General features: G+C 43.8%; 1 protein-coding gene across 1 annotated transcript in view; it reads right to left on the bottom strand.

Annotated features, from left to right (window-relative positions):
• The window catches only part of FANCD2 (FA complementation group D2), a gene marked incomplete at both ends in the record, with an annotated part of 44,175 nt that overhangs the window by 4,009 nt on the left and 15,748 nt on the right, over positions 1–24,418 (bottom strand). The window contains 24 exons of the mRNA XM_079540572.1: positions 96–170; positions 757–795; positions 1,859–1,930; positions 2,740–2,833; positions 3,615–3,737; positions 4,993–5,092; positions 6,565–6,692; positions 7,206–7,319; positions 9,062–9,177; positions 9,377–9,505; positions 10,015–10,131; positions 11,399–11,545; positions 12,707–12,816; positions 14,407–14,505; positions 14,682–14,790; positions 15,631–15,746; positions 16,043–16,143; positions 17,299–17,439; positions 17,542–17,615; positions 18,484–18,609; positions 19,098–19,158; positions 20,572–20,681; positions 21,587–21,694; positions 23,694–23,825. Coding sequence (XP_079396698.1) covers positions 96–170; positions 757–795; positions 1,859–1,930; positions 2,740–2,833; positions 3,615–3,737; positions 4,993–5,092; positions 6,565–6,692; positions 7,206–7,319; positions 9,062–9,177; positions 9,377–9,505; positions 10,015–10,131; positions 11,399–11,545; positions 12,707–12,816; positions 14,407–14,505; positions 14,682–14,790; positions 15,631–15,746; positions 16,043–16,143; positions 17,299–17,439; positions 17,542–17,615; positions 18,484–18,609; positions 19,098–19,158; positions 20,572–20,681; positions 21,587–21,694; positions 23,694–23,825 — 2,541 coding nt within the window. The remainder of the gene's footprint in view (positions 1–95; positions 171–756; positions 796–1,858; positions 1,931–2,739; positions 2,834–3,614; positions 3,738–4,992; positions 5,093–6,564; positions 6,693–7,205; positions 7,320–9,061; positions 9,178–9,376; positions 9,506–10,014; positions 10,132–11,398; positions 11,546–12,706; positions 12,817–14,406; positions 14,506–14,681; positions 14,791–15,630; positions 15,747–16,042; positions 16,144–17,298; positions 17,440–17,541; positions 17,616–18,483; positions 18,610–19,097; positions 19,159–20,571; positions 20,682–21,586; positions 21,695–23,693; positions 23,826–24,418) is intronic.

The raw sequence follows: 24,418 nt of genomic DNA, 5'->3' as shown, positions 1-24,418 counted from the left end.
CATTAAGTGTCACAAGTGTTAGGCCAATGTGTTACAACAAGCATTAGGCACGCTTCCCAACTGAGAGCAGACAGTTCTCTTTCCAAAGCACTTACCCGATGTTTTTTAAAGCTGTGGTCCAGGAGAGGCATGGCAAACTTCAGAAATGCTTCTACAAAGAGACGGCCATACTACCAAAAATGACAAATATTTTAAAAGGCAAGTTTAAATTCCTTCTCAAAGAATCACCAGGAAGTCAGGTAAGATAGCCATACATTCTTTCAAGCTACTCTGAAGACTCCTCTTACTCAGTAGAAGACTATTCTGAAATATACAGGCTCAGTAAGGGGTTCACTTGAATCACTGAAAAGGCAGACTAAAAACACATACACACAACTCTGGTCTTACCAGCAAACTGGCAATAGAATCTAAGTAAACAAAATTAGAGTCACTATAGAAATCCTAGTCAGAAAAGGGAGAGTTGCAGGGAGATGCGTGCTCTTCCTGGGCTCCAAGGGAGACCTGCTTGTTGTGCTGTTTACTCTGCCTTGAAGTACCATGGGGAAAGGAGAGAGGGGGAAGGGCTTCAGCAAGTACTGGCAATTGCAGCAAATTCTCTGTGGTTGAGCCATGCAAGGACAGCAAGTGGAAGGGTATAAAAATGTAAAGGTACGTGTGCTCCTTCCAGAGAATGCAGTAACTGCTCTGCTGCACTGGAAACAACTATTCAGAAAAGCTGATGCTTCAGCAGCTCTCTTCAGTGGAGTTCTTACTTACCTTCAGGCAGATGCTGAGTACAGGCCTGCTGTCAAACACCTACATGGACAAGAGTTAAAAAGAGTCAGATAAGTCTGCAAATCTGAAGGAAACAATGCAAGCACAGCAAACAATTAAAAATAGCCCACTGTTGCATGCCATTTGCTGGCACGTGGCACCTATTCAAGGCAAAATCCATTCTCAATTTTTGACAGGAGCACAGTGCAAGTGCATGAAATGTAATGGTTGTCAGACAGAAGTGCTTTGCAGGATGGCCACTGAGCCATCTGAAGAGAGCAGGGAGGCAGAGCTTTTGCGGATGGCACAAAATCATCTCAGTGATTCTGAAGTTCTTAATAGCCTGGAAGCTGACAGACCCTGGCCAGCTGATAGGCAAGTAGCCATAGAGCAGACAAAGCAAAACTGAGGTGTGCAAAAGAATGTCTTTCACAGGAAACAGTGAAGCTGGTGCATTAATGGTGCCAGCTGGCAGAAGGCACCAGCTATCACACAGCTGTGGTCTGAGAACAAAGAAAGAATCTGAATAGGTGGTCTCAGCTCTGCTGAGGGTTTCCTTTTTGTACATGTTTATTTACATTTTTTTGCCAGTTACTAATTCTATCATGAATTTGTGAGCATTTGAACTGACAGAGCACACAGGTGTCAGCAAGTGCTGAGATGTTACCATGGTGCTGCTATGGACTGCAGAAAAAACACCGAGTTAGCTCTATCCTTTCATGCTCTTAGAAGACTGGTGCTGTGAGAGAACACGGAGTGCAAGTAGGGCCCCAGTGAGTGCTGCTATTACAGAAGAATCCAGCTCAATTCAAGAGAGCTCATAAGCTGTACTTGAAAAAGCCTGCTTCTCTCTTTGTACAGACTTACCTTTTATGTCACAGCTATGTTATTAAGAAGTGCAGGCTGTAAGAATCAGAGAGTGCTAAAATGGAAACCCTTGTACACAGGTTGTAATGCCTTTATTTACCACCTCCAGGTTGTTCTGCCACTACATCATCCTTCACACTTTTCTCATGTGCTCATAAACCCAGGTTCACTGGGATGTGCTGGGCATCACAAGGCAAAAGCAGAGACATCACAGATCATCATCACCACAGATCCTCACCTTGACCAAGTTAATGAGGATGTGGAAATTCCGCACAGCAATGTTCCACTTCAGCAGCTTCTCCAGTTGTACCTGATGGGATGCAAGGGGACAGTAACCCAAGATGTGCATTTCCTCTCACTTTGCTGAATGCTCTCACCGTGTTTGCTGTACTCAAAGTGCAGTTATTTTGAAGACAGAGGGACAAAGCTTTACCACAGGAAGATCTATCACAGCAAAAGCACTCAGTGGCAATGCCAGCGTGATCAGGACCCCCACGTCCTACAATGCTAAGAGTTCACAGAATCACAGAATGGTTGGGTTGGAAGGGGCCTTAAAGTTCATCATGTTCCAACCCCACTGCTATGGGCTGGTTGCCCCTCACCAGGTCAGGCTGCCCAGGGGCCAGGAAAAATTCTGCACAGAAAGGATACGTGTAGAATGCTGTGTGGCCCATCCAGGACATCAGTAATCCCCGGAATTAAGCTGAGTTTGATAAAGAATTCAGACAGCTGCCAGATGCACATCTGTATTCATGTTTATCTTCCTCTGGCATTAATACACTTCTTTGTTTTTAGAAGCTTTAGGTTGGAAAATAATTTTGTGAAGCCACACAGGTGCGCAGGCCACCTGCATATTAGTTTGTGGATTGCTACCTGTTCTCTCTTCATAGCTTCTGATAGATTTACTGGATTTTTAGATGGTGGAAAGCAGGAACAAAAGGATGCTAGTCACATATTAACCTGTGTATCAGTTTGGGCTGATAAAGGAACCTCTCTGACTGCATTTCCCAGTCCACGTTCAGCAGTAGATTCCTTTACAAGCTGTACATCTTTATTACACCACCCAGTTTAGCTTAGGTCCTTCTCCCCTCTGTGATACCAATGCATCTGTTTTCCTACCTCACTTGAGTCTGATGGTTTCCCAGCTGGGATGCTTTTCACAGAACTCTCAAGCTGAGCCATCATCACTCTGAAGAAAACTGGGAATGTCTGTCTGTGAAGAAAGAGAGAGCAAAACTGAAAGCCATCCACTAGCATCTGGATAAACTCATCCCTAAAACAGCTTGGAAACTCAGAGATTGCCCCATTGGGCATCCTTCTTAGTAGGAAATCCCAGGAGATTAAGCCTAGGGCTCATAAGCAGGTACTGCCCAAGCACTCAACGCAGATGGAGAATGCTGGATAGTCACTACCAGTTCCCCAGTATAAATTACACAGACACCTTCTTCCTCTTTGTAGCCCTGGGAGAGCACAAGTCTGCAGTTCATAGCATAAGATGAGTTTGGTACCTCAAAAACACACAAATTTTGTCTATCCCTAGGTAAGCAACATTTCTTAGTTGCTGTGCTGGCAGCAAGAATCACCCAAATCCAAGTATGGAGCTTTTGCAAACTACATATTAACCCAGGAGTGCTTTCAGCCACCCCAGGTCACCAAAGGTGACTTTTAGCGTGCTTTCTATCGCTGCAGTGGCATGTAAAGGAGTAGCACACACAACAACAGACAACAGCTCATTCTCCATGTGAAATGGTTTGCAAATAAAAGCTCAACATTGCATCAATGCACAAGGATTTATCACCTCAACTTAAAGCTAATAATTATTTACTAACCTGTTATGGACTGCCAAAAATACTTAGGAATGCCCAGAGTTGCCTGCAGTGGCACTAAGATGAAATTTTTACATAACAGACAACAAAATATGAAAATAAATGTAAAACAAGTAGAAAATGTCACTGTGTACCTTGTGATGTTCTGATGTCTACTGAGGTAATTACCTGCTCAGTGTGGGATATGTAGAAGAACACCCATCTTTGGCAGAATTGATCAACTCAGGAATACCAACACTGGAGATTTCTTCTATAGCTTTCAAGATGTCATCTGTGTGCTCCAGGTAGACACTGAATCCAAAACCAGCTTAGTTCATTAGTAAATATTACACAGAATAACACAGCAAGCTCTTGAACTTCGCACTGCCTGTAGCACGTAGCCTAAAATTGCTTGGTTCATTCTTATGCTGAGTATCTTCAGGCTCTTTCAGTACCCTTGGGTTCCTGTCCAGCCCCACAAATGTGTGTGTGTTCAAGCAATGCAGTAGGTGGCTTACTATTTCCCTTTGGATACAAAAGGCTTCCTTCTGCTCCCTGTCTCTGTCTTCTAGCTCATGGGATGGCTATTTTGAGAACTATTACCTACTAATAAAGAATGAGGCCAAAGGCAGCATTAAGCACGGCAGCAATCTCCTCATCTCTCATAATCATGCTTCCCTGCACATCCAATAAAGGATGGAGACTCTCCTTATCTTCCTTCTGTTGTTTATGTACTTACAAAAACATTTTTTATTGTCTGTCACTTTAGTGGCCAAGTTAAGCTCTAGCTTGGCTTTGGCCCTTCTGATTTCCTCCCAGCATAAATGCACATTTGTAGTCTCCTTGACCTGCCTGCCTCTTCTTCCAAAGGTCATAAACTCTTTTGGTCCAGGGCAGCCTGCTTTCTTCTGATGAAGAAGGGCAACTGAAACAAGGTGACTTCCAGAGATCCCTTCCAGTTTTCACCATCCCATGATTCTGTCTCACCTAAGACTCAGCCCTGTTCTCCTTGCCTTTAGCAAGAGTGGATGTGTGTTCAGTTTTATGAAAACAAAACCAGAAGCTTGGGTCCAGATGCACATTCACACATGCCTTCACACACATCTGTAGATGTGCTGATGTACACTGACAAGCTACAGTGCAGCTAACACAAGGTCCAAGTGTGCTTTCTTTACTATGGGTGGTGAGGTACTGGAACAGCTGCCCAGAGAGGATGTGGATGCCCGTCCACCCCTGGAGGTGTTCAAGGGCAGGTTGGATGGGGCCCTGGGCAGGTATGAAATGGGGAGGTTGGTGGTCCCCCCTGTGGCAGGGGAGTTGGAGACTCATGATCCTTGAGGTCCCTTCCAACCCAGGCCATTCTGTGATTCTGTGCTTCTATGGCCAGTGACCAGCAGAATTCTTCCCATCACACACTGTCTTCCAGTGATGTAGAAACAGTGTGCTAAGCCAAACTGCCTAAGTATGAGGATTATGACCAAGAGGAGTTGTTCCTCTGCAACACCAGTAACTAAGAGAAAAAGTTCCACAGTGTCTTAATGTGCTGTTACAAAGGCTTGAGTCTTACCAGAGCAAAGTATGCAGTGCGCTGTTGAAGTGGCTGCCCTTCTCGCGATCCCCACCAGGCTTCATCCATGACTGGCAGAGGAACTGCTTTGCTAGTGAAGCTGGAAAAGGTAAGGAATAACTGACAGAAGGAATCAAATGTGTTTTGTTTCCCAAAAATCCAAAACAATTTCCTTCTTCCATAAAAAGGCCATGTGTCCAGATGGCTTGCCAAAAGATCACAGCATCATTACCCTTCAGTACGCTTGAACTTTGAGAAGATGGAATGCATTTTCCCCAGAAAGCAGTAAGGTCACAAGCTGAAAGAGGCTGAGACTAGACATAAGGAGGAAGTTATCCATTGCGAGGCAGGTTCGTAGGTTGCCCAGAGAAACTGTGGATGCTCCATCCCTGGAAGAGTTCCAGGTTTTGAGCAGCCTGGTCTGATGTGAGCTGTCCCTGCCCGTGGCAGAGGGAGGAGGCACAACTATGGTTTGGTCCCTTCCAACCCAAACTGTTCTGGGACCTATCCCAACAGCATGCGCACATCCAGTATGCTCCTGGTTTGGAATACCCACTTTCATCAGAAGCCATCCACCTCCAGCTTAGGTCAAGCATAAGGTCTTTGGTAGCTCCTACAAGCCAAATATTTAAACAAGGCAATATGCCACCCTTAGGGCATCCATTTCTAAAAACTGTATTCCAATAACAAGAGACTTTTTGCTTTGGCCACAGCTCTGTAACCATGACTGTTAACTGAAGTTTACAGATTACTCACAACTTCTAACAAATTTGTTTCTCTTTTGCAGTAATGCTTACCAACAGAACATTATTAGTAAAAACGGGTTATTCCCTGACACAGTCTGTGGGTATTTCTTCCAACGTGGGACAGTTTAAAACAGTAAAAATCCCATCAAAGTAGGGAATTTATCATGGAGTGGCCGTGGGTATCTGAGAAAGACAAATTCTAGAGACGTTGCAGTTTGACAAATACAGCTGAGAGGGGAGACCGTCTTCATCATATACTCAAATAAAGAATTACAAGTGGAGACAAACTACTTTTCTTGTATATTCCTTGCAAGGATGCCTATGCCTCACCTTCTTGAAGGTGATTCTTCTTACGGTCCTGGTCCTAATCCCTACGAAGGCCAGTTCTCTTGACTGAGATGCACAGTTAGCTGTCGCTAATTTTTTTCTCCCTCCACTCTGAAGTAACAGCTCTACCTGCACAGCTTATTTCCACAATTCTTGGAAAGGAACTGTCACAACAAACTGAGCTACATGTACTTACCAGGAAGTTACACCCAGTTACATCTGTGATCAGCTCCATCATTAGCAGCTAAACTGAACAGCAAACTTACTCACAGAACTCTTAAAAGCCGTGAGGCTCCAATTTCAAAAAGCACTAACCAAAAGAGCTGGAGTTTGCCTTTCTGCATAAGACTGAGGCACAGCAAAACAAGAGCTCCCAATAGACTTACTGCAGTTCCTGTTACTAACTGCTACAACTGTTCATTTGCAGACATAACCCAAGATTTACAAAAAAAGAACAGCACAAAAACTAATCCAGGAGAAAAGGCTCTTCACACATTACCCATTTTCTCTCTCTTCCAGCCAGTCATTGGTTTTTCAGAGATGGCCATCAGGAGCTGAGTGAGGATGAACGCACACTGGAAGCTGGGAATGCTCTGCTGGAAATTCAGTAGGTACTGGAAACTCTCACTGCAGAATGACAGGAAAGCAAAAAGGTGAAGACAGCATAGATAGGGTAATCTCCAGCAACAGACTGGCTCAAGATCCAAGGTCTCCCTAGCCTCGCACTTGTCTCTAGCAGTACCATTCTGAAGAAAGGGTAGCAACCTGCAGTAGACAAAAAGTCAATGACTGAGAAACCTCTTGTAAGCTCTAGCTGCTCTAAGCTTAGCAACATCTTTATACACTGCTTTTGTCTTGTGCCCTGTAGACATTTTAACTGCTCAGAACCCATCTGTTCCTTCTGTGAATCCTACTGACCTGCTAGTTTCACACAGCCTGCTTACACATGCACCCCATAGACTAATGCCTATCTTATAATCCAACAGTTCATTTTATCAGCTTTGACTGCACTGCCGTTCAAATGAAATGCAAACCTTTCTGTTTAGAGGTGTTCAGAGCCCTAAGAGAGCTCCTGAACACACACTGATACATAATGTTTGAAATCTATCACTTTCAGAGCTTGGGAAACATTGACTGTACCTTATCAGCTCTTCAAGAGGAACGAACTCCGTCTCTCCTGGCTTCAGCCTGTCTGCAAGTACCTGGAGAGCTGACCTCAGCAAGTTGGAATTCTCATGTTGAGAAAAACCATTCCTGAGGGTAGAAAAAGTCCAGCTCAGCACCAGAACAGGAGGAGAGATACTGCATAGAAAAGCATATCTGGGCAGATGTTTGCAACAGGGATGTTTGATGCAAAGAAGCCAATACACCAGAAGAGCCCAGCAACATGGAAGTTATAGGGGGCACAAAAACTGAAAGCCGATTGTAACTGCTAGCTTTGTCCATTATGGTTTGTCTTTTCCAGGGAATGTAAAACCTTGTGTGCACAGGTTACCCACTTTACAGTTCATGGATTTCAGATCCAGGTTGGAAGGAAAAAATCTTTCCACATAAGTAGAAGTCCATATATACTAAAACAATACTATGCAGATCTGAAAAATAGAGGATGCCTATTAACAGTTGCTGTGCAAATGCAGTGAGGTGTGCAGTCAGCTCTCAAGCAGTAAGCAGAAGCCTAACAGGAAGGAAAAGACCTTCATTAACTCTTTGAACTACCACTGTCTGTGAAATTATCCACTCTGACTACGAATTCTGGAAGTGCTGGGGTGGCTCCATGCTCTACATCTTCACACTGAACACAGGGGCTTGATAACAGTAAAGATCAAGTGCACCTTTAACACAGAAGATAATTCATGATTGCCAACAAATGAGAGATTCACGAAACATTAATGTAAGTTATAATTGGGTTGCTGGACATTTAGCCCCCAGTATATGTCTGCTTGTTTTATAGCAAGACAGAACTATCTTACTGTTCACATGGAATAGAGGGTAAACTCATCTTGAGCTGCCTTTGTGACAAAGAGAGACGAGTCCTTTGGTTCACAAGATGGGTAGATTAAAGAACAACAAATTCATAATTCGTAAGGAGAAAATGATCAGTTTGGAAACAGCCAGAAGTGCCATCAGGGTCTCTATGGCTTTAGCAGCGGCTAACAGGAGAGGCACACCTCAGTAAGAAGCAGAAGTGGCATCATCAGCTGCTTACCTTCGCACATGACATAAAACAACTGTTCAGTTTGATTAGAAAACAAGAAAACCTACAAAATTCTGCTAGATTCTGAAGAAAGTTTAACATTTACAAAGCATTCAAAGTTCAGGGAGTGCCAAAGGCGTGTTGATTTCCATTCTGCTGCTTCCTTCTCTTGCTCTTTTTACACTTGCTCCTACCTTCAAAGCACAACCAAGGGAAACCACTTTCCACACTCAGATCTAAATTAGGATTCAGAAAAAAACTGTGCAATGCTACCCTGAATTTTATTAACAGACGCAGAAGTTAAATTCAGAGTGAACGTACAATTACAGTTTGGCATTTCAGAATCTGGTTCAAGAGCATCAGCAGCAAAAGCTCATAAGTGAAATGCACATCCATTATTTCCAGTGAAAAAAATTAATCCTTTCACTGCTCAACATTGAGGCAGTGACAAATTAGCACAAGGCTTGCTGGGCAAGAAATTCCAAGATCCCCATGCAGAATGGGAGTTGCACAATGAGGTGTGGCAGTATGCCACTTATGCCAGTCATCGTCCAAAAAATCACACGGATCAATGCACTGAATGCTGGCCTGTTCTGTGCTTCCAACTGTTCTGCATTCACTCTCAATCACTGGCTTTGTTCAGGGGAGTCAACGACAAAGCATTTAAATGTCTCCAGACACAGCAGAGGGCAGTTCTGCAAGACTGGTAGGTCATCAGTTGGGTACAAACACTACAGAGGAACATGAAAGGGAGGGAGCACACAAACTTTGTTCATTTATGTGACCTTTGGTTTAAACTCACCATGCAAACAGCAAGCGAAAAGTTTGCAGCAGCTGGTGGTAACAAGAGGACATCAGCTGGTACTCCTGGATGTCCAGTCCTGATTCACCTACCACACCTTGGTTTGGTATAACTGTCTTCAATGCAGAACAAATTATTCATTAAATACTAGTCCAGGGAAAGAAAACGGCAAAAGAACACATTTCTATCAACTCGATGCTTAAAACACCCTGCAACACACCAAAGCCACTCTCTTTTCCCCACAAATAAAACCAAAAATATTTCTAGAGGCAACAAAACTTGATGATTTTTGAGTCAAAATCGCTGCCCGCTGACCTGGAAGTAGTTGTGCATGTTCTCCATGTGATTGCACAGTGGCTTTAGAAGCTTGACTACACACACTGCAACTTCCTTCGGGGATCTCTGACAAAGGTGGGAAAAACCAATATCCTTGTTGCCTTTTTCCTGTAGCAAACCAAAATTTTAAAGTCATTTCAGTCTTACTTGATAATAACTTCAGAAGTCATCACCCAGAAAACCAAGGACTCCTTGCACTGAAGGTGTTATTCTAAAGAATATGAAAACATACAGGGGAAAAAAATAAAAAACAGAAAATTGATTCTAACACCTTCTGTCTGCTTAAGCTGAGCTGCTTCTTGAACAGCAGAGCCAGTTTCTCCAAGCTGGGCAGGGAGAAATGTCACCTGAGTTTCGGGCTACATGGTTTTCCCTCAGCTGCATGCACTTTCCCAAGACATGGAGAGAATTAGATGCTGCAAACACTTTGGTGAGTGATGCAGTACAGTAATTTCTTTTGAAAAGGCAACTGCTGCTCTGACACAGCGGGGAGACAGACTGCCATTCAACTGCAAGGTGAATATATTTCTGAAAAACATTTAGTCAGGAAAGGCTGGAAGCCACTGATGAGCTCTGCCAGCCCGGGTCACGGCCCACGAAGCTGCTGCTGGACACACCTTGAAGAAGGGCACTCTCCTAGTGGAGCCTGGGGTCAGCACATGTTCTAGCTTCCAGCACATGTCATCCAGAAGGAAGAAGAGCTCAGCAGGCCCCAGCTGCACAACTTCACTAGCCTGCAATTACAAGGAAGAAAAGTCAATTCCAGGACTCAGCACCTAATTGTAGTGCCTTGAAGCTGACATTCACTCCCTCAATTTCCAGTTATGTCTCCTGGCTTAGTTAACCTCTGCCAGGGAGCAATTTGGTAGATGCTAGGCTTTTGCCCTTTCCATTGTAGGGATGGGATATCAGTTCTGGTTTCTCAAAGCACAAGGTGGATCTGGTGCTCTGAACATAACTCCAGTAACACCCAGCTACTGAGAGGGAATGTGTTTATACACTGAAGTTCAAAATCACAGAATTGTAGGGGCTGGAAGGAACCTCTGGGTCCAAGCTCCTGCTAAAGCAAGTTCTGTATGATACACAGGAAAGTGCCCAGGGACGTTTTAAATCTTTCCAGGGGAGGCTCCACAACCTCTCTGGACAGCTTGTTTCAGTGCTCTGCCACCTCATAGTAAAGAATTTTTTCCTGTGTTCAGGTGGAACTTCCTACATTTCAGTTTGTGACACTTGCCCATTTTCCTGTCACTGGGCACCACCAAAGAGCCTGGCCCCATCCACTTGGCTCCCACCCATTAGATATTTATGAGCACTAATAAGATTTCTTCTCAGGTAATCATTTGAAATAATGCCACATGTGCCAGGAGGTTTCTCACATAGCCTTACAAGTCCCTGCACCCTGCACACGCGGTGACAGCTGTCCTTGGAGCAGGGCAGGCTGCACTCCACACTGCCACAACCTTTTTGCATTTTACTAATCCTATGGTTGCATAACAAAATTAGACTCCAGATGGACTGAGCCTGCCTACAAAGAGTCTAACAAAATTAAGTACTTCTGCTCTCCATCTCCATAGTAATGCAGAGTTTTATATAAGCTTCCAGATGGCAAACATCCATGACACCAGTCTCGTTTTTGCACCCTGTTTCCCCTCTAACAACGACTTGAGACAGCTGCCTTTTTGCAACATGGACTCTACTGTCATAGATTCTTGGGAATAGGCAGGCCCCCTCATAGTGTTTTTAGCATGCTATACCTCAGCAGTGTTCAATATTAAAGCTTTTCTCTTTCCATAGAGTTATACATGCTACACTATATCTTTTTTTCCTTATATCTAGTGGGTGGCAAACTTGCTCACAGCAGAGAGGGTTGGACTACTTCCCATCCCAACGGGAAGATTCTGTGATACACAATATTAACTTTACTTAGGTTTCACTTTAATGGAGCAGGAGAGGCCAAGGCCACAGCGAGGCAATAAGTAACACAAAACTGGTTGCACTCACCTCTGTGTGCATCTCTGTGTCCAGGACAGACCTTGTCAGCAGCCCACAGTGGAGTACAGAGAACACTTCCAGGTCCAGCTCTCGGAAGTAAGGGCGATAACTCTGCAGCTGTGCCAGAGGGTTTCCTGTCTCTCTCTCAGCAGCACTCTGAAAAATGAATGGCAGAACTCAGCTTGCAACCTGCAACACTTTCTAGCTCAAATAAACCTATTTCTTCTACACAGTCCTCTGTATTCTTGCAAAGATGAAACAAGACTAAGAATAATTTGCAACAGGTAGCAGAGATGAATACACACAATCAGAAGCATCTTCATTGTGGATTGTACAGGTCACTAAACATTTTCTGGAAAAAATAACATATAGGAAACCAGAATAATCTTTGCTATCTCCTTTCTATGAAACAATGGCTGCATGAAATTCATCCTGGACTGGTGAAAGACAGCGTAAGCACCATAAGAGACAAATGTTTTTATCCCTGATAAACACCAGGATGGTAAACCATGGCATGCTATACTGCTTGTTGGCTCCAAATCTATGCATTCCTAAGAGATTCACTCCATGTAATCCTGCCACTTGAGCAGGATGTGGATCATGCAGGATTTATGGATTTTGTCATCCATGGATTTGTCTGGGACCAATACTCCTGTTAGCTGAAAAAAGGTTTTACATCCATTAATTTCCAGAACTACCCAAGACTTCGCTCGTCGTAACTTAAGTGACTTTGTTATGGCACTTGACTCAGTTTTCATAGCTGTACAGTGGCACAGAGACAGGAAAAGCATATTTGCTGGACCAAAAAAAAAAAGGTAAAATAGGCTCTGAATATCAATCATTAGTAACAGTGTAGTGGTAGTTGTGCCTTGAAGGATGTCTGAGATCCCAGCATCTGGGATACGGAGTCCAAAGCCAGGCACACTTCCCTGGGCCCTCTCCTTCAGCTAGCACAGATTGTGCATTCTGGGCATAATGATAAGAGCTTGCTTCAAAGAACAAGAAAGAAGATCCAACAATTCATTTGTTGATAGATTTGGGGAGCAGCTCTTAGTGTGTGAAGAAAACGGGTCATTTTCAGTATGCTTTATGACGAATATATTGATCAAATACCTCAAGAAAAAACTAAAAAATGAGAAAAAAAGAGACTGAAGCAGACTAGAATCAGACGTATGTATATATATATACAGGGGTCTGTATTTTCCAGATTTACATCAATTTCTGACTTGAAACTAGGAACTGCACTTGCCTGCAATACTTCAAAGCTTTTGTTTTTATTTCATTTCCCTTTACCTTTCCTGCAGGGTATGTACCTACCTTCTCCAGCTCGGAGAGCTCAGTATCAGGCTGGTTTCCATCAGAACTTTCATCTGCCTGAGTATGCTCTGCACTGCAGGCTTTGCTGCTGTCAGACTTTTTTTTCTTTCCTTGAAGAAAACAGCAAATTCAGGAGAGAAAAAAAAAAGGGGGTTGGGGGGGTGGGGAGAGAGGTTGCAGTGTGTTCAAATAGTGCTGCAAGGCAGGAAAACAGCAGAGGTTGTACTTCAATCAGCCCTAAGAAAGCACGGAACACACACAGGTTGTGAGTCACCTGTAGCCAGGGTCACAGTCCAAAAGAAAGCCAAATGCATTTGGGATTCTCTCTTCAACCAGTTCCTCTTTCATGAAGTAAAATCACAGTAAGAAATTGAAGCAAGTCTCACTTTTCTCACAGAACTGTAAACATGTTATGCAGTGATTGCCAAAATGGTGGGTCATCATCTTAAAAAATGCTTGAACAAAAAATTAGCATTGCTGTCTCTCAGCAGTGACAAAGGCAGAGGACCTGGAAAAGGACAGCAGGCAAACAGCTACTGATGGGGCCCACGGGGATGCTGTGCCAACAGCAGAACAACTCAATTAATTCCCAGCAAAGGACCTCACTGCTGACAAAGGAGGGAAGGCTCATATCTGACACAGTAGCACAAAGATTACTTGAAATCAGTGTAGTTTCTTTACGTGTACACAATGTACTTGACTACATGGGCATCCAGTAAGTCACTAGGGCAAGGAAACATTCACTCAAGGTTCCAAAGTTGTTCCAGTGCAACATTCCTGACACTCTGTGCGCTGCCTCGGGGGACTGACAGCTTGCCAATGGAATCCCCATGAATGTAAAGGGGTGTAAGGAGGATTCAGGAAAATTAAGGCTGTTGGGTTTGTCCTCCATTACTGGAAAAGATCACTGAGCACATGGACATGCAGGCTGTTGGAAAGAAGCAGGGCTGCCGGGCTGCTGGTATCACACTGATAAAAGGAATCCAGCATCCCCTAGAGATCCAGATATCCAAAAAGCCTCATATAAAGTTTTACACCAAAAGCCCTTAAAGAACTGGATGAAAGAACAGGTGCATTCTTGGACAGAAAGCTTGTTAGAGGAGAAGCAGCAAAGAGAAGGGCTTAATGTGCACTTTTCACATGGAGTCAGCTATAGAATCCTTTAAAAATTGGCTTTATTCAATTTCATAAGCAACTCAGAGAAGGGAATGCTTGGGGAAACTTCCAGCAAATGTTTCCAGGAAGCCTGACCACGGAGTACAGACAGTAAATAGGTTAGAAACAGTGAAGAACTCACCTTGCCAAAAGTAAACAGCCGAGGCAGCTTACTATGTAACCACAAAGGATATGAAATAAGGCAGCTCAGGGTGCGAGTAGAGAACTGGAAAACCTTCCCCTACTTACTGGCAGCGAACTATTTACTTTGGCTGAGCAAAACCAAAAAGTAGGGTGAAATTGGTGTGGAAACAAACCATATGACCCCGTGCAACTGTGACCCATGTGATGGATTTTTTTTTTTGGTAGGCAATATGAGCTGAGCTCAGGAATCTCTTGGTCTGATCTGAGCTTACCAGTCTGCAGAACATAATCATAACTTTCCTTCTGCCTTAATTACTCTCACACGACAGGTCCAGTGCAACATGCTGGTCCAACCCAACATCACCAACCCATCATCCTTAAACATTACAAGATTTCCTTACCATTTTTTTTTCTCACTGGACCACCAGCATTAATAGATGGTACACCTTCTGGGGCTTCAGAATCAAAAGTAGCAGGTGGTGGGACATAGCCAGGGGTTGCTGAAAGAGCCAAAACACAGACATTTGTTTGACTCAGTTCCTGAATGAGAAAATACAGGCAAATACACATCTAGAGGAAGTACCCGATCTTTCATCGTCCCCACGAAAGGGGAGACAATACATTACATGACACAGCTGAGGCCCAGAACATACAGATAGAAATATTCCACATTCACCTGACAAACATTTTCCTAGCACATTCTGCAGCTCTGTGATGTTCTGTAGTCGAGTCAGAACTTTCCCCTTCATCTCAGCATCTTGTTGCTGGCAGAAGGCATTTACAACCTAGAAGCACAAAACAAACTGACTTAGGGAGACTGACAAACTGAATTAGGGAGATGTGCACCCTTACTACTTTTTCTTTTCCTAAATAGCATTTCTATGTCCTGAATAAGCACGCGACACTCAGCACAAGTGGCCCATCTGACCAGATCTAGACTGTGGGAACAGAACTCTTCAGAAGCCCCTATGAAAACAGACATATCATAGAATGGCCTGGGTTGCAAAGGAGCACAGTGCTCATCCAGTTCCAACCCCCTGCTGTGTGCAGGGTCACCAACCAGCAGACCAGGCTGCCCAGAGCCACATCCAGCCTGGCCTTGGATGCCTGCAGGGATGGAGCATCCACAGCCTCCTCGGGCAGCCTGTTCCAGTGCCATAATTCCAGTACCATAATTGACAATCCAAAAAGTGACTTATTTCCTCAACCTGCTGGCTACTCTCATGTTAGTACAACATGGACAGACTGACCTTTTTTCTTGTGCTTTCTCTCCTACTAGGGCTACTATTATACCTCATAGCTTAGAAATATATTTGAGGTTTACAGCAGCCTCCTTGCAGCAACAAAACTGATTTTCAGAGACAAAACTAAGCCACAGAGTACAGGCTGCAACTGAGTAGCAGATGGAAAACTCACGTGGCAAGGGAGTCCTTTACAGCCTCTGAGTCTCTAACAGCTATAATAATGAAGAGAAGAACACAGGAAGATCTCCAACATCTTGCTGGAGAGTATTTCCAAAAGGCAAGGCTGTTCCTTGACAGTTGCACTCCTGAAGCCTGAGGTTAGTGTGTTTAAGTGCTACTCTTCAGGGCCACTCCAAAATAGGCAGGCAAGGCTCTACCCACCTCACGAAACCAGTTGAGTGCATAGAACAGGAGCGAGCACAGAAATTCCCGTTCCTGCTTGGAGAGAGAATCCAGCTTCCCTTCCACCTCCAGGTCAGTCAGGTACAGAGGGCAACCTGGAACAGAATAAGCAGAGAACACGTTGGGCTGCATTTGCTGCCCATCCTCTCATCTTTGCATGGACCCTTCTCAAAACCTGTAACAATTCCAATGGCTATCTGGAGCAAACTCCACCCGTTACTTGCCAGAAAAAGCAATTCTCTGCCCTGCCTCCCTTTACTTTATGGACAACAGAGCATCTCAGCCTCCATCACAAACTACAGATTTCTCCCTACAGATGCAGGAGGTCTTTGCAAATCTGCGATAGGAGCAAGTCAGCTGGATGGACTCTGTTCAAGGTTCACTCCCATACCCAGTAAGGCATCGATCTCCTCCAGGCTCCCATTGTTTTGTTCTCCGGTGTAGAGTCTGAGCAGTCGGAAACAGGGCGATAGGCATATTGGTGATACTACCCTGGGGAAGGAGAAATAAAAAGATATAGATAAAAATACAGAGAAATGGAGTTGGTCCTCCTATGCTTTGTATCTCTCCAGAAAGCTTATTACTTTTCCCTTGCACACTGTGTCCTCCCCATGCCACTTAGCCTACTCCTTTGATTTTGTTCCTTGCAAGCCATAGCAGCACAAAGCAGAAATGCACCACATGGTTAAAAGAAATATATCATTTATCATCAATTTTCTGGGAAAGCACATGGGCACAGGAACAGCTGTACTGAATCAAAAACAGAGTCAGATTTATTTCCAGCAGAAACCAGATGAAAACTACAGGAGGAATGACAAGAATTTGTGTAAAATCTGTTTATCAGCAGTGGAGAAACCTTCTTGAATATTTGCTAGCATTCTACTTACTGCTCTCATTCTGAGCAAGAAAAGTTACTGCTTTTACACTGATGTATGTAGGGGAACTGTGCGGTTTTTTATTTGCTATAGATTGATTCTATCTTTTTATTAAGCACAACTACAATCTCAACAAGACCTTCCAACAATAAATTATGCAGAATGTGAAGACGATGTTAAGAAAAAAAAAGTCTCATTATTTGCAGTGCTGATGGCCCACTGTTTAAGTTATTTATTACACACTTCTTGTTTCATTCCCCAAGGACAAAGCCCTTGTTTCTTAGTCAAATTTCAGTTCTGGCTGCATGTTTGTGATCTTGCACATTTTTTTGTTGTCTAAGTCTTTACACAATTACACACACTAATTCCTTGCTGATTCTATTTGAGACTCATTGCTCAAAATACAAATTTTGCCGCCTCAGAGTTGCCTATCCATCTCAATAAGGCATTTAATAACACAGTAACACTGGACTAAAGAGCTTCTATTCTCACATGATGGATGGAAAACAAAGTGGATGCAACATAACTTACTAAGACCACCAAAACAGCCTGAGTCAGAACAGGCTGCCAGGTCCCCATCAGATGTTTATGCCTCTAGACTTATTTGAACACGTCCAACAGCAGACAAGAAAAGAACACTGAAAACTGGCAAATCCTCTGCCCAGCTCCTCATCAAGCACTGAGGCAGCCAGGTCTGGGCACAGTGTACTGCATCAAATGAGAATATATTTCTCTTAACTGTAGTATAACTGCAAGGTAGATGTCAAAGTACCTTTTCCTTGGATTACTCATTTCATCAGTGACCCTGCCAGGCTCACTCTGTGACACCAGTGGTAGCAGGTTAATGGCAATTGCTCCCTGAGTTTCATCTTCATCCAGATTGTACAAGGACTTCACTGGGAACAAAAAGGAACTGCAAGAAAAGACAGACAAGCTCAGTTGAAAGGACCAAGTGTTCACACATCCAGTTCTCAGTAGCAGAAATATCACAAAGGTTAGCCAACGTTCAGCATACCCATCCACCACAGGGCTGAGATCCACCACAAAGTCATTGGGAAAGTCCTCCACCAAACTCTTCCCAAACTTATCCTATGAAGAGAGAAAAAACCTGCTCAACAAATTGCTTCAGTGAAGCAAGCTGTGACAATTGCAGTAGAAAAAGCAGAAGACAAGGCCAAGCAAAAGGACCCTGGAACAGCCGCAGCAGTGAAACCCACTGCTTGCAAGGACTGACTTTAGAGAGACAGCTAGGACACATTGCCAAGCATACACAGCCAGTCCCAAGAAGAACTTAACCTGTATCAGCCTAGCTAAGAGAAAGAAAAACAACACATTCAAGATGAATGCTTTTCCTCCAGGGAGCACTCAGTTGGATGCCAGGAGTGACTGGCTTTTCTAGCCTAGCCAGTCCTGTCTGAAAGCACAGCTCCTCTTCTATACAACCAGTTGTTGCAAAGGGCACAATGATTCCAGCAAAAAAGAGAGAAGAGCCCCTGCTCTTCCAATTACCACAAATCTTCACTGTGGCTCCTCCAGGTCCTTTGGTGTCAGACAGCCTTAACTGTCTGACCAGAAGCCAATTCTGATAAGAAGTTTAAAGCTCTTCCAGGCTCTACCTTGTTTATGGATATGAAAAGCCTGCTCTGAAATGTCTATTTATTTCCTTTAAAAGTCTTCCCTCCTTCCTGCTGTCAGGTGAAAGTTCACATATAGGAAGCTGTTAAAGCATAACAGGGAATCTGTCCAAACAAACAAAAAAAAAGCTCCAAAAAAAACCCCAGAAAGATGAAGGAGTAGTTTGTATCTCCTCAATCTCTTACAGGAACCTTAGCACGCCTACAGCAAAGAAACAGTTCTCAGGCTGGAGTAAAATCCACTGCCCTGTCCATACTCCAAAAACATCACTTTTCTGAAGAATACATTTCAGTGATTAAGATCAAAATACTGTGGAACATACCAAGAGCTGCAGGTCCAAATTTCCCTTCTGCTTCTCGATCAAATTGGCAAGTTCATCATAGTAGAGAGCCAAGATCTCTGGTGTTTGCTCACAGCAGAAGCCAACAAGGTCCAGCAGTGTAGAGAGCTGAAGGGAGAGAACAGTTTGTAGAACAGGTAAACAGACCCAACTAAAGCTTTTACCTTAATTTCTCCTTTTTGCATTTATTTATCCTGAGGCATGACCAGAGCTTCAGCTCCAGGGTAACAGCCTGTGGTGCCTACTTTTGCAGAGATGCAGCTTATAGGTCTTTCAAGGACCTAGCACTGCTCTACCACGGGACAACACTAAAGAGATTGTCCTGTTTCTTTGTGTCTGAAATAATATCTGGATAGAAGACTTTCACTAGATGCCTGCAGTACTGCACGAGTGCTACCTTAACAGGGTGCTCCCAAACAATTTTTGATAGATTCTTGGCTCTGTAGTTAATGCACAAGCATCTCAAATATTAATGTACAAGCATCTGAGTAAAGCTGACTGTCAGACCCGTAGTGCTTCACCTGAAGATCTTCCTGCTGACCACATCCTCTCTCTGCCCCACACTGCCCCAGAATGCACCCATTCTTGGCACCCACCTGCCCATCACATTCGATGCTCAGCTCAGGTCTCTCCAGCGAACCACCGTCTGCTTCATTTCTGCAAGCAATTGATAACCTCACTTTTGTGTCACAGCACTTAAGAGACGGCAAAACCCGTCACACAGAGAAATTCACTGGAGAATTATGCATGAAAAAAGACACATTTTGTAACAGTACTAGAGAAACACCTGCTGCTGTTTTACTCCTTTGGGTCAACACTCAACATCACCTTCAAGATTACACCTTTTCTGACCTCTAGTCACTCACCTTCCTGAAGGCCATGTAGCCTCACCTCACCACGAGCCTAACATCTGCTATATCTGGTACATGATGCCAACTACTCAAATACCTGCTGCTTACTTGCAAGGCTCAGAAGGGTAGTTTTTTTCCTTTAATAAGGAAGGAGGCTTTAGAGCTTGCCTCCTTCAAACTGTTTCAGATGAAATCAGGTAGGATGCTAGTAAGGTAGAGACCCAACATACTACCAAGATATTTCTCAAGTGCCAGCAGATACATTTTCCCAAAACACTTGGGTCAGACTTGGACTGGGAAGGAATACCTTTGTAGGTCAAACAACCAAGTTCCCCAGGGATTCAAAGCTTTTTTTGAGACACGGAACACACTCCCACCTGCTGGATTCATCCGTGTGCATTTTACCTGGCAAGTTCCTTGCTACTGAGGGATGCTTGATATGCTGATGCCTCCATTCTTGTGTTGTTCTTTTTTGTCTGTAGTCTGCATTTGAGGATTTTCTAAACCTCTTCTTGAAATAACTATTTTATCTCGTCCTGCTTAGACTTAGGCCAGTGCAAGTCTGATGTCAGTGCTATGGGAGCAACCATAAGGAAGCCCACTAACCCAGGGCCTACAGTTGGGCTTTTCCCTTCATGTAATAAACAGCAAAAGCATTTCATTAAGAAGTGAAAAATCAGCAACCTACACCATATTTCCAAACACAGCTCAAAAGTTTCTAGCCTAAGCTCTTCAATCCTTGTTGCAGTTCTTACCAGGAGCTTGCCTGGCTCTTCAACACTGTTTATAAATTATTTATGCAGTACACTGGAAGCTGTCAAGTCAACACCTAGCATTTCTTCTTCTCCATTATATTTCTCTGCATTCAAACAGGGTACATTAGACTATTCAGCCTTAGTTTTACAGGCTGATCTGCATTCAGTCCACCACTCAGTCCAGTATTCAATTTCTCTTCCCCAAGTGTTAGGCCCTGCTAGTGCTACTCAAGGCCTTCATGTATAAGCACTAACAAGAAATTCAGTGGATGCCTTCAGGATTTGCAGCAAACAGCAGTACTAAGCAGTCAGCAACACCAAACGTTGCAGTTTGCAGGTAAGAGTTCAGTTAGTGGCTCGGACCAAGATGTGCCTGCGCTAGAAGGCAATGCCTTCCTGCCACCTTTCCCTACTCCAGGGTGTCATAAATCATACTGAATTCACCTCTGTACATTTTCTCTCACCTTTTTAATGCCACGCTGCCCATCATGGCAACAGAACCGATAATCCCCATCTGTTTGTGGTTGGGAACAGAGCTGGAGAGCCACTTCCTGATCACCATGTGCATGTCATCCTAAGAAGAAAGACACAGCCTGTGTCATTACAGAGCATCTGTGCACACCGCTCTGTCCTGTCAGCATCTTCACCTGATGTTGCCTCCAAAGGCTGCACAGAGATGGTTGATTGAGATTACAGCTCTGTAGACTGAATGTACGTCCTGTGACTTCGTTTGTAATTAACATAATTGTCAGAACTGTAGGTAAGGTTGCAAATAGCATTGTAAGTGCTTTGGCTTTACTCCAGTTACTATACAGTCTAGGTTTTTTCTGTAGTTAAGAATATATATTAAAACTTAGTATATATTCCTTCAGTTCTCCACACACACTGCAGCTGCCCTCCAAAATACAGCCAGCTGAAAGAGGCTCAGGGATGGAGTGGTTTCTGATGAGTGCCTGTCATATCTGATCTACAAACATTAAGAACTTGGATCAAGATAAGCGTCTTGGAGAAAGGAGCTGAACTGCGCTTTCTGAATGCTTCCAATTGATGGAAAAACAAAGCTTGAGAAAGAAATGCTAAATTTACACCTTTGCACATCTCCAGGGCTCAGCTGGGCAAAATCACAGCCAACCTGATCTCGTGCTGGCAACAGACTCTCTGTAACTGAGAGGTTAGATCAGGAACTGGTCTCCTTCCACCAACGTTTCTATCAATCTATCCTTTTTAGATGTGAAAGAAGAGGGCGCTTCCAGGAAAGCCAGGAAATGTACAGACTCTGTGGAGAGCACCTCCTGTGCAGGACAGCAAAGTCTGGAGCTGCAGCTCAGCTTGCAGTTGTGGAGAAGGGTATTAAGCTAAAGGACACCCTCACACTACTTGCTGGTCATAAATGAGCTACTATTAGTGCAATACTAGAACTTAGCCCAGCTAAAAGAACCATGGCACAGCTGAACTCCTTTCTGTTGTGTCCCTGCTTACCTGAATATAACTTCCTTCTTGTCTCTGGCTGAACGCTAGTGTGCTGAGAATGTAGAAGAGCTTCCGGATCTGGCATGGATTCAGTTTCTGCATAGAGTCTAAAATGGTCTGTAAGAGAGAAGCCACAAACTAACTCAGAAACATCAAGAAATCCTTTCAAAATTCCAACAACTGTCAGCCAAAGAGCAGCCAATTACCTTTATCTTTTTTGTATATGTAGGAAAAATCTACTTTGAAATGAACACAAATGCAGAGCTACTGGTCTGCCCTTAATTCTTGCAGTTTGCTGTACTGGAAGCTGAATGAGGAGAACAGTCTGGCTCCTGCAAGCATTTTGGAGTGCTGCAATCCCACTAGCGGCAGCTATTTAGCTTCTATCGTGGATTTTCTCAGTGCTCAAAGTATTTGAGATGAACAAGTGAATTTGCTGATATTTCCAACACAAACCCTGTAATAACAGCCAGGCCTTTAAGAATCCAGGGGAGACACCATCTGTGCTGAATGGCGCCCTCAGGATATTTCTTGTTCTGAGTATTTCAGTGAAAGCAATCCAACTGCTGCCCACAGCATTGCTGGCTTTTCTACTACTGACACAGTACTTTGCTAGCATTATTTTCATCCTACAACTGGCCAACCTTGAGCAGGATTTAGAACAAGGCACTGAGTGTGACAAGGGCAACTGCAGGATCAGTTACCCGCTTTCTGCCATTCCCAAGAAAATTCATCCAGTTTAAACACTAAAAAAGTCGTTTGAGGAGATCTGTAGATGCGTCACTAGGCTAAAAAGGCTCCAACTCTGTGTGGAACCTGCTGGCCATCTGCAGCCTTGCAGATCTTTTCACAGATAGCTGGCTACTGCCTCTACCACCTCTGAGAAGCACATCAAACACAGTGTACTGCAGGGCCCCAAGGTGTGGCCAGGACATTTATTAATGCTTGCCATCCAGAAGCTTTGGTAATGCATCGAAGATTAGTCCACAGAAACCATAACCTGTAAATAACCTGCCAGGATAAGAATGTGCAAACAAGGTCAGGAGGTCAGCGGGTCTCAGCTGAAGGCTGTAAGTGCTCCCACCACACTTGTGACAAAGCATTCCATGAAGTGGACGAAATCTATGCTGTCTCTTTCAAGGACTGCTTTCAACCTTGATCCCCCAGCACATCCCAGCTCTGCCAGAAAGAAGCGAGTCCCATTTCTCCATTTTATGGATTAAACATGACAGACTGCATACAAATTCTTATAGCAGACCTTCACATCCTCCCTTGGAGCATGTTTTAAAACGTTGACATGTATCTAACAATCCAGCAACCAAAAAGTGAAAAGTACTCCACTTCCCTACAGTGGGTGCTTAAACCACAGAACTCACTGCCACCAAGTGGGCAAACACAAAAATAGGTCGGTGGGAAAATGCACACAGCCACCACTCCTCAAGGGGAAATACAGGGTCCTTGAAGTACAAATCACCACGGAAGGAAGCTCAAGCAGAATCATGCTACATGCTTGCCTTGCTATTTCGCTCCCCTCATACTCTCCACTTCTACTGCCTCTGGAACGTGGCAGTTGCGCAGGTCTGACTCTGCTAATCATTATTACCAGTCAAGAATTCACTATTGCTTTTCTCCCTGTTGAGTACTTTCTTTTAAGTTTTAGGAAAGTCTTTTCCTATTCTTGCTAGGAGCTTTGTTTTATGGTTCAAAATACTAGCTAAGTGTTGCCAATCTTCCAGCATAGTAGAAGAGGAAGTCCACAAAGGCAGCAGGTTTTTGCCAAAGATTTGGAATAGCTGATATTAATAAAAATATGTAAATAAATCATTTTCCTTCTGTCCACAGATGTCATTCCATCCCTGCAACACACACGTTCTCCATTCACAGGGAAGAGTAACTTCTTTTTCTAGTCCAATTTCCACTTCCAGAAATTCACAGTCCAGCTCACACCTTCACAAAAAGTTCCTTTTCATCCTGACCACTGCATTTCTCAGAACAGCTTTACAGATACAGCTTGTTTTATTAAGGATATTTCTGAAGCACAACTGACCTATTCTGGATCTGGGACAAAGTTGGGAAAGGATCCTGAGATGCAGCGTGCCCACAGATCTGCACGTACCTTCACGAAGGTGGCGTAGCGCAGCAGCAGGGACGTGTGTAGGATCACCAGATCAGTGAGCACGTCCAGAGAAATATCCAGCTCTGTTTCATTTCCACTGCATACATGAGTGACCAAAGCACATACAACCTCCTAAGGAAAGACCCCCAAGAGAATCTGCAATGAAATGTCGGTGGGAAAATGCCTGCCCTTGTTCTGCTGTTGCTATGTTCTACTCCCATAAATATACGGATCGAGTGCAGAAAACCATCTTGAAACTCAGCCCTATAATTCTAACTTTCTTCTCAGCTCATTTTCTAATTCCAGATAGTCACAATGTTGGCTTTCACCTTCAGCCTGAATTTTATTCAGTTTACAAAGAGCTTTTGGAAGCTTTTCTTCACCACTTTCCTCCTGCCTGCGTGCTACCAGCCCTGCAGCTTGTGCTCTCAGCTACCACTTAAGACAATAAAAACCCACATTATTTGCACATGCACACAGAATGTTGCACCTTATCCAGGAAAGCGTTGCCTCTAACTACACCATCCAGTGTCTCAACTCTCTTTATCAACAGCTGTTCAAAAGGATATTTTCATTTTAAAAATCTTTTTGTTGGCTTTACTTCAGCTGGCTTCCAGACACTCTTGTCTCTGCAATCTCATCCTCTGTGGGGTTCTGGGACTTCCCTACATCACCAGCTGCTAACACAGCCAACCTCTTTGGAAATTCATAGCATTTCAAACTAT

Source organism: Tetrao urogallus, assembly GCF_951394365.1.
Source record: "Tetrao urogallus genome assembly, chromosome: 10".
NCBI classification, from domain to species: domain Eukaryota; kingdom Metazoa; phylum Chordata; class Aves; order Galliformes; family Phasianidae; genus Tetrao; species Tetrao urogallus.
The sequence above is the reverse complement of the archived record's forward strand: the minus strand, read 5'-3'. Positions and strand labels throughout refer to the sequence as shown.